At 38.0% G+C, this 15,978-nt stretch overlaps 1 protein-coding gene across 9 annotated transcripts in view; it reads left to right on the top strand.

Annotated features, from left to right (window-relative positions):
* Positions 1–15,978, top strand: part of KDM6A (lysine (K)-specific demethylase 6A) — a 298,541-nt gene that overhangs the window by 164,023 nt on the left and 118,540 nt on the right. For all 9 annotated transcript variants that reach the window (XM_006864247.1, XM_006864249.1, XM_006864243.1 and 6 more), the window contains exon 6: positions 2,665–2,785. In XM_006864247.1, coding sequence (XP_006864309.1) covers positions 2,665–2,785 — 121 coding nt within the window. The remainder of the gene's footprint in view (positions 1–2,664; positions 2,786–15,978) is intronic.

Genomic DNA, 15,978 nt, shown 5'->3' with positions numbered 1-15,978 from the left:
GAGGATCTTATGACCATGTTAAAAAGCCAGGAGTGCATCTTTCTCCCGCGGAGCGGCTGGTAGTTTTGAACCGCTGACCTTAAGGTTCGCAGCCCAATTCGTAACCACTACGCTACCAGAGCTCCTTTACTCCCCTAGCCTGCCTCAAAGTAGCTTATATACAAGGACAAGTCAAAAAGTATTGCTACTAGACTTCCAGTTTATAGACACATTGATTTGTTCCAAACAAAACATTTTTCAACATGTTTCTGCAATCAGTGAATGACAACAAACACATTCTCTCAGTAATACACTTATCTTAGTTTCCTTATTGTTGTTAAGTGACATCGAGTCGGTTCCAACCCATAGTGACCCTGTGTAGGGTTTTCAAGGAGTTGCTGGTGAGCTTGAACCACCAACTTTGCAGTTCAAACCGACTTTGCAGTCCAGCATATTAACCCACAGTGCCACACCAGGAGTCCTTAGTCTCCTTAGGGAGCCTTCAAAAAAAATGTCCAATCAAAACAGTGCCTTCTGAGGGGATCTGCTGGTCAAAGAAGTTAATTCAGAAGATTATGGAGAATGCTTTTTGGGATTTCAAAGGAGTAATCTTGATAGATTTTGTAAAAGGACACAGGATGACCAGGGGGGCTTATTTGGAAGAAGTTTTAAGAAAATGGAAAACTGCATTGGTGATGAAACGGTTTCAGCAGAAAAAAGTGAGTGAGTTTTTCCCTTGTGTCCTTTATATTGGGAGCAGGCAGCGCCCCCAAGGAAACATCCTTTCATTTGATTGGCTGCTCATGGATAATCATCATAGAGTTAACTATCAACTGCAAAATCGCTGGGAATCCTGGCCCAGTCAAGGTGACACAGAACCGTAATCTGTCACACCCAATGCACTCTATAACCTTCTCTCTTTTTTTTTTTTTGGTGGTGTTCCTCAAACTGAAGGAACATTGAAAAGAATAAGATTTGAGTCCCTCAAGGATGACAAAACTGCTCTTTTGGCATGAGGTAAATCAAAGAGCACAGAATTCATTAGGGGAATTCATTGAGTTGACTGACTCATAGTGACCCTGTTTTGGGTTCCTGAGACCTTAAAACTTTACGGGAGCAGACAGCCTCACAGACCAGCTGTTGGCTTAAACTGCTGACCTTGAGATTAGCAGTCCAATGCCTAACCCACAGCATTACCAGGGCTCCTTCAGGGAGAAGGGTTAGGAATATGGACAACACCACTTTCTGAACTGAATACACTTAGATGGAGAAGCTATGTTGAGAAACAGTGGCTTTAGTTTTGATATTTTTGTTTAATTAAGGTTTCTAGGATTTTATAGCAATCCTTTTTTTTTTAAAATAGAAAATATACCCTTGTATATTATATAATAAAATTTGTACATACCCCATACATTTACAAAAGCCATCTAACAGATACTGAGCTTCATTTTAAGAAGAAAATCAAGTACTGTCATAACCCAATGTTATAAAGAGCCTATTACCCTGTTATAAAGAGCCTATTACCCCGTTCCTCCCCATTAAACTCTGTTAGAACTTTTAATTTTATAATGAACATGTACCAAACCACACATACTTCCTTGGGAAAAGTAAAATTGCATGTATCAGTCAAAAGAGTGTTATTAAAGATGTATGGAATGTTACTTTGCACTATTTTGTGGTATGGTATTTGTACTTTGTATATAGAAAGTTGATTTATTTGAAGCATCTAAGATTATAAATAGCTACACTTAAGCTGTTTAGGGGTACTGAATAGGTAAAAAGGTTTGTAAAGAATATTTTAGCATGTATTTGGGAACAAACCATAAAAATTAAGTAAAGGAATTTAAAGCGATAACTAATGAACTATTTTATGTGATGTTCTAACCTTAGAAATTAAAAATAGATATTTTTGTCATTATCTTTATATTCATTTTTGAGTTGGTGATATATTTTGTGATGAAATTAAAGAAATGAGCGTATGTATTAAGTAATAATTTGTTTTTCTGGTAATCACTACCCTAAAAGATAATCCTGTAAATTTGGGGCAAAGTAACCTTGTGGAAAGTAAAATCGAATAGAGAACCCTAAAACAGGCCTGCATAAATAATGGATATTTGATTTAGGATAAAGATTGTACTTCAGAGCTGTGTAGTAATGATGGTCTTTTCCACAAATAATGCAGAAACTATTTGATAACTGTATGGAAAAATGATCCCTACCTCATAAGAGTAGGAATAAGTAGCCATGTGGATTTTAAGCCTAAATGTGAAATACATGTGAAGTATACGTGACACAGTATTAATCCCTTTTCCCTTAAACATAAAACCTGCTTACTTACTCTCCCTGACCCTCCAGAAATTCCAGCAAAAATGAAATCATTTGTTTACACTGAGAATTGTATTGAACTGGAAAATATTGTTTGAATAATTATGAATAAATTCAATTGATCTTCCTATTCTCCCTTTATATTAAGTTAGATTATGCAATTCAATTGTATAAAAGACCCAAGAGCACCTTTCTAATAAAAACTTTCACTTTTAAAAGTTATTTATTCATTCATATCATTTTTATAAAATGGCATTTCCTTTAAGACAGTATTTGCATAAAACAAGTTTTACTGTACTACCAAGAAAAATTCATGTAAGTGTTGAAAAGTTAAGATATCTTGTGTCTATATTCTTTCAGGGCAATTAAAGCATTTCAGGAGGTGCTTTATGTTGATCCCAGCTTTTGTCGAGCCAAGGAAATTCATTTACGACTTGGGCTTATGTTCAAAGTGAACACAGACTATGAGTCTAGTTTGAAGGTAGGTTGTTGGGGTTTTTTGTTGTTGTTTTTTTTTGTTGTTGTTGTTGTTTTTAAGATAACGATGTTTCATTTTTATTATTTTGTTGTTGTTTCTTGTTTGTTTGTTAAATATTAGAGTATTGAGAAATGTTGGACTTTGTATTGGTACTTTAAAAGACATTTTGAATATTTAGGTGGTGATGTTGTTAAGTGCCTTCAAGTTGGTTCCTACTCATAGGGTCTCTGTATAGGGTTTCCAAGGCTATAAATCTTTATGGAAACAGAAAGCCTCATCATTCTCCTACAGAGCGACTCAAACCCCTGACCTTGTGGTTAGCCAGTCCAGTGCTTATCCTACAGAGCCACAGTGCTCCCCACTTAGGTGATGTTGTTTTTGTTAAGTGCCGTCCAGTCAATTCCAACTCATAGCGGTCTTGTATAGGGTTTCCAAGGAGCGGATGGTGAGTTTGAACCGCTGACCTTGTGTTTTAAACTTACCTTGAGGTCCAAGCCGACCTTGTGGTTGAGTGCTTATCCTACAGTGCAACACCAGGACTCATTTAGGTGATAGAACTATGTTTATTAGCTATGAACTGGAAGATACCTAAAGTTGAGTTTCAGAATACAAAATAGTAGGATGCTAAGACTTTAGTGGTAGCTAATTAGCAGGCTCTACCCTTCATTTTTTGTTTTAGTTTTAAACATTGAACTGAGGTCTATCATCAGGAAAGGGTGAAATTTTCCATTTCCGTTTGAACATCTGAATTGCTCCCCTATAATGACTGGCGACAACAGATATCAGAAGCAGCTACTTAATGCTGTTGGTTTGCATGGATTTGCTAGAAATCTATCCACCTCTACCAGCAGAGTACATTGTAAATTAAAATTATAAAAATGAGTGTGCTCTGCAAGCATTTGGATTGCTAGCTCCTGAGTATAAACATTGGGAAAACAAAATGCATTGTTGATTAAATATCCTGCTTCCAATGGGAAATTGGTACTAGCAAATTTCTTGGTTTTCATTGAGTTTCTTGTGCTGTCTGTGTCATCACTTAAGGTCTTAATGGGCTTTTAATGAAAAGAGTGCTTCCCTGTATGACAAGCATTAATTGAAAGGATTAGAGATTCTAGAGAAAAGTTTATATTTTTTTGTGAATTTATGAGTAATGGTTGCCGCTTTCTAAATTTCCCCAAGGTCACATGATCTTGATTTTTAAAGACAGAGAACCAAGTGAATGATAAGGAATGACTTTACAGTGGGTTGTAATCTGAACTCACTAATAGAGGGATCCTGGTATGGCTCTGTAGGATAAGCAGTGGGCTGGTAACTGCTAGGTCAATGGTTCAAACTGGCCAGCTGCTCCTCAGAAACTTTATACAGGGTTGTTGTGAGTCAGAACTGTGGCACTTAACCACAACAGCAATAAGGAACTATTGAAGAATTTTTTAAAAAAAACTGTACTTAAAAGTGCCTAATTGTTCTAGATTTTTAAAGTAGAAAAGTATGCAAATACTGTTCCTACCATTTATGAGTTTATAAAGAACAGTGCTGATTTTATGAAAGATGGATAGATAACCCAAAACATTAACACAAGCAGATTGTGAAGAATTGAGATCACATAGGGGTCAAAGGTAAGTGCAGTTGAGGAGTAGGCCGCAGGGTTAAATGTAAGTAGTGGGGAGAATAAAGAATACCATGAATTTACCACTTTTCTTTAAGTTCAGAGCAGCATTTCTAAAATTGTTTACTATGGAATTTTTTTTTTTTTAATGTAAATAAGTTCAGAGATGCCACATTGCATATTGAACCTCCTACTCGGAAACCCTGTACAGGGTCGCTATGGGTCGAAACCGACTCGACGGCATTTAACAACAACAACAACTGGACATTCACAGTATATTTTAGCCATCAAAGAATTTTAAAATACTTTATACAAAATAAATTTGCTTGAGCATTTTACAATATTCTCATAACATGCCTATTATATTATTATAGAGGTGTTTTTGGTAGCAGTTTTATAAATGTTGCTCAGGAAATATATTTGAGGGGAATAAAAGGTAACCAGGTATTTCTAAAATTAGGAATGTGATAGTCTTTGAATATCAATATGGTGATATCTTAAATAATTCTTTGGAGGCAAAGCTCCATTTTCATGAAGGTGGTAATATTTAATTCAATTCCCTTTAATTAAGAAAAGTAGTTTTGGACAGTGTTCCATGGCTAATTGAAAGTGTTCCTGCTCACTCATGTTTAACAGAACCGTTTATGTATACACTTTTTCTTTGTTCACACATAGTTAAAGGCTAACAAGCCTTCAAGTCATAGTGATTTTATCAAAATTGCCTTAGGTAAGTGCAGGCTTCTTTTGTTTTGGCCTTTTCTCCGTTATTTGAAATATGAACATTCTGATGTTTGTTTCATTTGTATGACTATGAAAAATAGTATCAGAAGTCCTTGATATTTTTCTGCCTCATAGCTTAGAGGTTTCAGTTGACTTTTATCTCATCCTATTTGCAGTCTGGTGCATTAACCCACAACGCCACACCAGGACTCTGGCAGCATACTGGTTACAAATTGGGCTGCTTATTTTAGTGGTCAACAGTTCAAAACTACTACCTGTTCCAAGGGAGAAAGATGAGGCTTTCTGCTCCCAAAAAGATTTACAGCCTCGGAAACCCTGTACAGAGTCCCTATAAGTCTGAACTGACTGCACAGCACATAACAACAACAACAACAACAACAGACATATAACAGGTTTCTTTCTTCCCTTCCCTCAATTTATCCTGCTTACATATCCCTGGATGTAAATCAACAATCTGTGTGCCAGGTCTAGCAATCTCATGAGCCTTTATATTCTCGAAGATGGACCACACCCACAAGAGTTTTTTCTCACAATGTAAAATCCATTTTCCCATGCATCAGAATTTGATCCTTGTATGTTCATCACTTTAGGCATCCTTAGAAATGTGCAGTTAATGCCCACCTTATTATTCAGTTATGATGCTGTTTTTCTGTTAAATTGATTAGTAAAGATTTTCTGTGTTTAGTGAGGGGTTGTTGTTAGGTGCCATTGAGTCGGTACCCACCCATAGCAACCTTATGCACAACAGAACGAAACACTGCCCGATCCTGGGCCAACCTCACTACTGTTGGCATGCTTGAGTCCATCGATGCCACTTGGCCAATCCATCTCGTTGGGGGTCTTCCTCTTTTTCTCTGACCCTCCAACTTACCAAACATGATATCCTTTTCCAGTGACTGGTCCCGCCTGACAATATGTCCAAAGTATGAGGGAGCACTCTGGCTGCACTTTTTTTATGAACTAGTTTAGTATTATTTAAACCAGAATCTATTCCAGGGTGACATTTCTACATAGTATTTTGTTGTTATTCTCCCCTACTTCAGATAATATTCCCCTAGATAGGTTTAATTTCCCTATTTAACTCTATATATTTAATTCAGAATTTTATTTTATTATCTTTTAATGGTATTAGTGATAATTGCTTATTCATTATATATTTGAAAAAGTCTGCTATTATTACTTCAATGAAAGTATACTAATTTTGACAAATAGTTTTATATAGTGCCTCTAATTTTTATCTCCTGACAGACTGTTAAAATTATTTTCTTCATGTGAGTCTAATAAACATAAAATAAGATGTAATATCACCTATATTCTACAGTTAATGCCAATGCATGTATTTGATTAAAATATAGAGATTATCCCTAATATTTATGTATCTGTACAATGCTGGGTCTAGTGTTATAGTGGGTTAGGCGTTGGGCTCTGCTAACTGCAAGTCAGGAATCTAACAGCTGCTCCTTGGGAGAAAGATGAGGTTTTCTGTGTCTGTTAAGATTTAGTCTCAGAATCCTATACAGTGTTGCTATGTGTCAGAACCAACTCAGTGGCACACAACCACCAACTAAAGTAAAGTAAATGAAGAAGATGGCTTTTTAGTGGGAACCTAAGGACTCCTGGTGTGGTGCTGTGGGCTAATGCATCAGATTGCAAAGTTGTTTGAACTGCAAGGTCTGTGGGTCAGGCTCACCAGCTGCTCCTTGGAAACCCTAAACAGGGTCGCCGTGGGTCGGAATCAACTCAAAGGCACTTAAAAACAACATCAAGGAGAGTTGGCTCTATACCAGTATATATATGTGTGTGTGTGTGTATATATATTCCCTTATAATTTGGTAGTTGAAGAGGATAAGCACAGATTTAAGGGGTTAATAAGAAAGAGATAGAAATATGAGAACTATAGAGTTCAGATGAGTGGGTTGAATTCAATGAAGTTGAGTATGTTGACTTGGCATTTTCCAGGTAAGCTTAGTGTTTTAGTTGTTGTTATGTGCTGTGGAGTCGGTTCCGACTCAGCGACCCTGTACAGGGTTTCCGAGGCTGTAAATCTTTACGGGAGCAGAAAGCCTTGTCTTTCTCCCGTGGAACAGCTGGTAATTTCGAACTTCTGACCATGAGATTAGCAGCCTGCTTTGTAACCACTACGCTACCAGAACTCCTTTAGTGTTTTAGAGAGGCTATAAAATAAAATGCCTACTCTATAGGGCTGGCTAGAAAAACAGAAAGGGAAAAAAGCTGGTTTTATTCATCATATCATAAAAAAATGTTTTCCCCTACAAGCTGACAGTACAAGCATTTCCCCTACAAGCATTTGTCTTCTCCAAATGCCCTAGTTCTTCACCATCATGTCACTTTCTTTACTACTATACCTGACAGATAACTTGTAAGTTAATAGCAGTTCTACTTTTCTTTTTACCATACTCTTTAGAAACTATTTAATTTCCTCGTGTCTGATTAGATCTTTTTTCTTCTTCTTGTTTTATATAATGTTTTTACTGAGTTTTTGGTGAAAGTTTGCACAGCAAGATAGGCTCCCATTTGATAATTACCACACAAATTGTTCAGTGACATTAGCTACATTTGTCACAATGTGTCAGTATTCTCGTTCATTGTGTTCAGTTAATTCCCTTTCCACTATTCCAGTTTATCTGCTCCATTATCTTCTGATCTTTTCATTTCAGTAACTGTTGTTAACCCTTTGGTGTCATGCTGATGATAGTTTTTAAGTAGGACACTGATCTTACAGGTAATATCCTGAATTTTGTGTACCACTTTTACAAAAATATTTGGCACCAACTATACCTCCCATGACACTCTCAACTGGGTTCAATAATTATTGCAATGGCCACACAGAATTCCAGACACATACTCAACAATTATGGGGTTTATTAGGGAAGTTAAGAATATAGGCTCAGAAGACACTCAGTTTCAGTTAGCTGCTGATAAATATCCACAGTATGTATCACTCTGCCATAAGCCTCAGTCTGAAGGCTCTAGCTCCTCCACATTAGTGCCTGGAGGCACCTCATCTAAACGCAAGATTCCTGTCCAGAGTCACTCAGCTTTACTTGCTCTGGACTGGGAAGCCTGCTGCTCTGTTTTGTGCTCTGGTTCTTGGCTTTGATGTTACTACTCCTCTGCCACTCCTTTGATGTCAGTTTTCTGTTACTGGGTCAGGGAGGTTCAATGTGCAGAGATCTCAGGGTCCAAATTATGTGCTCCACTCCTGGTTCTTTCTCTTGGGTATGTGAAATTCATCCCCCGACCTCCCACCCCTCTGCTTCTATGATGATTCATTTTATACTCATGCTAGAGTTTCAAGTTTTTACAATTAACAGTGAACTCTGTTAACATCCACAGCTGAATCATGCTATCCTATCAGTATTTTCTCTTACCCAGATACAGCAGAACAAAATATTTGGTGGGAATTAGATTGTGGCTAGAAGAGACATTGACATTGGATAATTCACTGTACCACAACTGTTTCGCTAAAAGGTGATCTCAGGGGATAGGCTTGGTTTTAGGCTTAAAGAGTGTCTGTGTTCTCTACTGTCCCATTCCTTTTTTTTTTTTTTTAAAGTGAGAATTTGAGTTCTCCATTTTTTTTCTCCCATTATGTCTAGGATCAGCTATTATGTCCCTGGTCAGAATAGTCTGTGCTGGTAGCAGGGCACCATCTAATTCTTCTGGTCTCAGGATAGATGAGATTGTGGCTTACATACACTTGTTGCATCTTTCCTCTTTTGGTTACCTTCTTAATGTTTTACTCCTGGGGAGTAGAGATCTGTAGTTGTATCTTAAAAGATCCTTGCAGGCTTTTAAGACACTAGACTCTACTCACTTCACTAGGGTGCACACCATGATTATTATGAATTATGCTGTGTCAGTTGACTGAGTTATGCCATGAATCCAGTCCTGATCCTTCAAACACAGAACACCAATCTTGGAAAGTATTTGGTTATGTATCTGTATTTGTGTATTCAATGACTATGTGAGGGTAAGTAAAAAAAATATTGCTAATAGGGTTTCAGTTCATAAATGTATGGGTTTATTAAAATTAAGATAAAATTTTTAAACAGGTCTTCATGGATCAATGGATGTCTGCAGTTAAGTTTTCTGAGTAATATACTTGTCTTAGTCTTTTTAGTGTGCCTTCATATAAAGGTCTAATCAAAGCAGTGCTCTCTGAGATGATATGCTGAACCAGTTAAATTCAATAAAAGAGAGATCAGCTCAGAAGATTATGCCAACAGTTTTATTGGGACTACAAAGGGGACATCTTGATAGATTTTTTAAAAAGACAGAATGATCACGGGGTTCAAAAAATTGGAAAGCACATTGGCGAGAGAGAAAACCACCAGGAGCATTGTGCCAAGGAATGCGCCACCCCCCATGACAGTGTACCTGCTCATACTCTGCGGGCTTTCCTACTAGAATTTCATTAGGAAACTTTATGCTATCCACCCTTATAGCCCGATCTTATGTCTTCAATACTTTTCTGGTTCCTCATTCTCTCTAAAGAACATTTAAAAGAACTGTGATTTGAGTCCCTTGAGGATGCCAAAATTGCCATTTTGATGTGTGATTCAAACAGCACAGAATTCTTTGGGGGAGGTGGAGAGGGAAGTGTTAGAGAGATGGAAACAGAACCTTCAGAAATGTATAGACCAGGAGGATATATCAAGAAACAATAGGTTCACATTGTAATATTTTTATTTAATAAAGTTTCTGTTATTTTGTAGCAATATTGTTTTACTTACTCTTGCATGTAAACCTTTATCCACATTTGCATTTACATGTACTTACTCTAGTTTTAAGGAGCCTTGGCAGTGTAGCTGATAATGTGTTGTACTGCTTACCACGAGGTCAGCAGTTCAAATCCACCAGCTCCTTCAAGGGAAAATGATGAAACGTTTTGCTCCTGTAAAGATTTATAGCCTTGGAACCCTATACAGGGTTGCTAAGAGTGGAAAACAACTCAGAGCAACACAGCATAGATACTTTTATCTGCTTTCACTTAACTTAGTACCTGTTGTTGTTGTTAAGTGCTGTCAAGTCAGTTCCGACCCATAGCAACCCTGTGTAGGTTTTTCGAGGAGCAGCTGGTGAGATTTAACCACCAACCTTATAGTTCAAACGGCTTTGCAGTCTGGCGCATTAACCCTACCAGTATATCAGTTTGTCTATACCCATCCTTATATGCTCAAACATTAATTTTTATTTTAGTTATGTGTGCTCAGTATATCTACATTTGATACCAATTTTTCCATTACCAAAAGCAATATGTCTTAAGGTCTGAAGTGTACTTTCCCTTCCTCCCCTTTTCTTCCTGGTAGCCACCAGGTATTCACCTGGTAGTCTCTATGTGTTTGTCTACTCTTTTTATAAAAGAAGGATCATATGAAAAATTTCCTTAATTGCTTGATTTATTTCACTTAGCATTATTCCCTTCCAGGTCTATCCATGACAATGAACTTGTTCTTTATGGTTGCATAGTATTCCATTGTCTATATGTATCAGAATTTGTTTATCCATTATTGGACACTGCAGCTGTTTCCATTTATGTTCGTTTGCACATGCATGATCATGTCATTATTTTTTGGGACTCCTGGGTGGTGCTGTAGGGTCAGCACTGAACTGTGTACCACACCCAAACCCACCAGCTGCTCCTCAGGAACCCTGGACAGCATCACTATGAGTCAGAACTTACTGGATGGTACTTAACAGCAACAATGAATATTATAAGGAGTCCTCCTGATGTGGTGCTGTAGGATAAGCCCTGGACTGCTAACTGCAAGGTTGGTGGTTCAAAACCCCCAGCCACTCTTCGAGAACCCTAAACAGGGTTGTTATGAGTCGGAACGGATTCAATAGCACTTAATAACAGCAACAACATGCGATGTAAGGTGCCGTGGTGATACTCTAGGCTAATCACAGGTCTGCAGTTTAAATTCACCGGGCACTCCAAAGGAGAAAGATGAGGGTCTCTGCTCTTGTACAGATTTGTTGTTAAGTGCTGTTGAGTCAGTTCCAACTCAGTGACTCTACATAGGGTTTCTGAGGAGTGGCTGGTGAGTTTGAACCACTAACTCTTGTAAAGATTTGTTGTTGTTAAGTGCCGTTGAGTTGGTTCCAACTCATAGATTTTGTTTTTGTTGTTGTTGTTAAGTGCCGTTGAGTCGGTTCCAACTCATAGTGACCCTGTATAGGGTTTCTGAGGAGTGGCTAGTATGTTTGAACCACCAACCTTGTACTCTCCAGTGCTTATCCTACAATGCCACACCAGGACCCCATTCGATTTTAGGAATTTTAAATTTCACTTTTGATTTCTATGACCCACAATATTTTTAGCAGTGTATTACGTGTACTCTTCATTTATCAACATCAACAAAGGTTCCAAAGACCAGATTATTATACAAAATTAACATTTGTTGAGGAGGAGGAAGACTTGGAGTTGGCCTTGGAGGCTCGAACTTCAGAAATTTGTGCTTTTGGCAACTGATGGCGATATGGGTCAAAACAGTTGGTGGAAAGTGCTGCGTGTGCTAAAACCCCCTCAGCCACCCCTTCCACAGACCCAGACACCTATTTCCACCCCACAGGCTTTGGAAGACCCCAAGGGCATGAGTGATATCCTGCTGGCCTTGGAGGGCTTGGAATCTGAGGCTGAGAGCCTGGAGACCAACAGCTGATCAGAAGAGGAGCTCAGCAACCCAGGCCGTGGAGGAGAACGGGGTGGGCAGCTTCTGCTGAAACTGAAACCTCTAGTACCCTTGCTGCTTCAGGACTTGATTCCTCCAGAGTGCTTGCTTTGAGTGGAAGGGATCAGCAGCAGTAACCTGTCTTGCCCCGCTTCCTCTCCAACAGGGCTCTGGCGGTGGGACTAGCTCCAGCAAGAGGCCTTCTGTAAGCTGGCTGCTTCATCTATTAGCTTGACAGACATGGTGGCTGTGTGGGTCAGTAGGAAATCCAAGTTAATATGCAGAGTAGATAAATAGTAGATATGCTATTGTCTTTAATGCAAAATGATGGATAACACAGTAGTGTAAGTGAGGAGAAGGTGCATTGAGTTTCCATGTATTTCTGTGTTTCCTGTTGTTTATTTTTAACTTCATGCCCTATGTCCATAGAACAAAATCAAGTGAAAATGAAAGCACAGCATATCAAAACATTTGAAACACAAACTATTTATTTCAATTTTTTTTAATTTGTGGAAATTTGTTTTGCGTCCTAGAACATGATCTGTCCTGGAAAATGATCCATGTACGCTGGAAAAGAAAGTATTGTTCTGATGCTAGGGTGTGGTGGTTGTTAAGTGCTGTACAGTCGATTCTGACTCATAGCTTCTCTGTTTCCAAGGAGCGTCTGGTGAGATTAAGCCCTAACCTTTGGTTCAAACTGACCTTGCAGTCCAGTACTTTATCTTACAGCACCACAAGTGGAATATTCTCTATATAACTATGACCATTAGATCTAATAGATATATGGCTTTAATTTAAATCCACAGTGTTGTTTTATGTTCGTAGAGTCTGTTCCAACTCATAGTGAACCCTGTATAGGGTTTCTGACAGTAGCTGGTGGGTTTGAATTGCCAGCTTTGCAGTTAGTTGTTGTTGTTTGGTACCATCCAGTCTGTTCTGACCCATACTGACCCTGTATAGGATTTCCAAGGAGTCTGGTGAGCTTGAACCACCAACCTTGTGGTTCAAACTGACTGCAGTCCAGAGTAACCCACAGTGCCACATCAGGACTCCTTGCAGTTAGTTGTCCAATGCTTATCCTGTATCGCTACACCAGGGCTCTCAATGTTCTTGTATGGCGCTGTAGGATAAGCTCTGTACTATAGACCACAAGGTTGGCGTTCAAACCCACCAGCTGCTCCTTGGAAATCCTGTAGAGCGTTGCTGTGAGTCAGAATCGACTTCATAGCACTTAAAAACAGTATCTATAATTGAAAGTAGTTTGTGGAAATCCTCCTATTTAGATGACTATTTCATATTAAATTTTCCTTTATGTGGGTATGGTGCTATTGGTTGGTTGTGTGCCACCAAGTCAATTCCGACTCACAGCAACCCTGTATAAAAGTTTCTGAGGCTATAAATCTTTAAGGGAGCAGAAGACCTCATTTTTATCCCATGGAGTGACTGGTAAATTTGAACAGCTAACCTGATTATTAGCAGCCTAGCTCATCATCTACTATGCTATAAGGGCAGTATGTTGTTGTTGTTGTTGTAGTAATGTGCCGTGGAGTCGGTTCCAACTCATAGCCACCCTGCACAGGGTTTCCGAGGCTGTAAATCTTTACGGGAGCAGAAAGCCTTATCTTTCTCCCGTGGAACAGCTGGTAGTTATGAACTGCTGACCTTGAGGTTTGCAGCCCAATTTGTAACTACTATGCGACCAGAGTTCCTTATCAGGGCAGTATATATATTTATAATTCTTTGTCTTTTTGGTGGGTTGACCCTTTTATTATTATGTAATGTTTTTCTGTATCTCAAGTAATAAATTTGGACGTAAAGTCTATTTTATCTGGTATCAGTATGGTCACCTCTTGTTCTTTTTTGATTACTGGCTGTATGAAATATTTCCATCCTTTCATTTTCAGTTTAAGTTGTAAAGTGTTGTTTCTTGTAAACAGCAACCGGATGGATCATGTTTTTAAATCTATTCTGCCATTCTCTGCCTTTTGCATAGGTTTGTTTGGACCATTTACATTTAAGTTTTTTACTGAAAATCAAATGTCTAGATTACTCATTTTGCTATATGTTTTTTGAGTGTTTAGAATTTTTATTCTGCGTTTCCTGATTTTCTTTTAATTTAGTTACTTTGTTGTGATGAGCCTTTTTGCTAATCTGCTTCTTCCTGATTTTTTGTGGTTATATTATACAACTTAAAATTGTAAGAACAATTTAGATACAACCAACCATTTAATATACAACTATAGCATCATCAATTTATTCCTATTATATTCCTCTACCCCTAGTTCTTTTGGTGTGTCTTCATTAACACCAGCATGCAACCTATATTTGATTATTTTGCACTTCTTATAAACTTGAATTTTTCACGTGATTTGATCGAGTTTTTTCACCTGAAAATATCATGCACTTAACATAGTCATTATGATTGCCTATGTTGTACTTTTTGGAGCTGTCTCTTATTTATTTATTTATTTCATGCATGTATAGATGTGAAGTCCTGGTGTATGTAGCACTGTGGGTTAATGCGCTGGACTGCAAAGTCGTTTGAACTGCAGGGTCAGCGGTTGAAACTCACCAGCTGCTTGTTGGAAACCGTATATAGGGTCGCTATGGGTCGGAACTGACTCGATGGCACTTAACAATAACACATGCATAGATATGAGTAGCCTTTCCATTTGGAATATTCCCTTGAGTAGTACTTGCAGAGCTCGTCTGGTACTGGCAAATTCCCAGAGTGTCTGGGAAACCCTTGATTTCCCGCTCATTATTGAATGTCAAGGGAGCCTGGTGGATTACCAGCTGGGTTGCTTAACCACAAGATCAGCAGTTGGAATCTATCAGTTGCTCCACAGGAGAAAGATGAGGCTTTCTGCTCCTGTAAAGATTTACAGCCTCAGAGACACTATGCAGGGTCTCTGTAAGATGGAATTGACTTCAACAACACACCACCACCACTACCATTGAATTTCAACTTTGCTGAATAAAGAATTCTTGATTGGCAGTTGTTTTTGTTCAGTATTTTATACATTGATCTATTGTCTGCTGGCCACTAGAGAGTTTGTTTGTTTTTTTGTTTGTTTGTTTGTTTTTTTGAGAACGAAATACATACTGGTTGTTACTGAAAGACTCTTTCTTTGTATGTTGTTGCATTTTTCTGTTGCTGTTTTCAGAATTCTATGTGAATGGTTTTCAAGAATTTTATTAGTATGTAGTATCTAATTGGGATTCATATAGTTTTCTTTATTTGCACGTTTTGTTATTTGTTCATATCTGGGAAATTCTCTAGATTATCTCTGAGTCATTTCAATTATTTCTTTTTTGCTGTCATAGTGCTCTGGTATTCCAATAATTCTCATATCAGATGGAATCCCATATTTCCTTGTGTATGTGTGTTGGGTTTTTCTGGTTTTGTTTTTCACTTTTTTGTTTTTTTCTTGTTTCTCGAGACCTGATAAATTTAGTTATTCTGTTTTCTATTTCATTATTGTATCGTCTGTATAGTGAACTCATTTTGAGTGTTTCTTTTGCTTTTCATAAGTCACTTGCTTCATTCGTCAGTTCCAGTAGTTCTTTTTATTTTTTTCTGTTTTCGCTTTCCTTGTTAAGTCTCACATTTTGTTCTTCTATTTGTTTCCTGTCACTTTGTTTTCTGTGTGTCTTTTTGCTTTTTTAAACATGCTTAGCATCATAATCTAAAAGTTATCAATTATTTGCACTAATCTGGCCTCCATAGGAGAAATTTCTTCCTCTTCATGTTTTTCTTTTGATTGATCATCTTCTTACAATATTGTTTGTTTTACTGTGTTTTGCAGAACTTGTTAATTTTCTTATCTTTTTCTGGTAACTTTGCATTTTGTATTGTGGGTTTTTTTGTGTGTGTGTGGGAATTTTTTCTGATTGGATACCCTGGTAATGTAGTGGTGAAGTGCCCTCCTGCCAGCCAAAAGATTGGGACCAGCTACTCTATGGGAGAAAGATTTGGCAGCCCCCCTTTGCAAAGACTTAGTCTTAGGAACCCCACAAGGGAGTTGCACTCAGCTCCACAAGATTGCTGAGTCAGATTCAACCCAGGGGCAGTGGGCTTGGTATGTTTTCCTGAGAATCACTAGAGGTTTTCAGGTTGTTGTTGTTGTGTGCCATCGAGTCGGTTCCGA

Source organism: Chrysochloris asiatica, unplaced genomic scaffold (genome assembly GCF_000296735.1).
Source record: "Chrysochloris asiatica unplaced genomic scaffold, ChrAsi1.0 scaffold00062, whole genome shotgun sequence".
Taxonomy (NCBI): Eukaryota; Metazoa; Chordata; class Mammalia; order Afrosoricida; family Chrysochloridae; genus Chrysochloris; species Chrysochloris asiatica.
The sequence above is the reverse complement of the archived record's forward strand: the minus strand, read 5'-3'. Positions and strand labels throughout refer to the sequence as shown.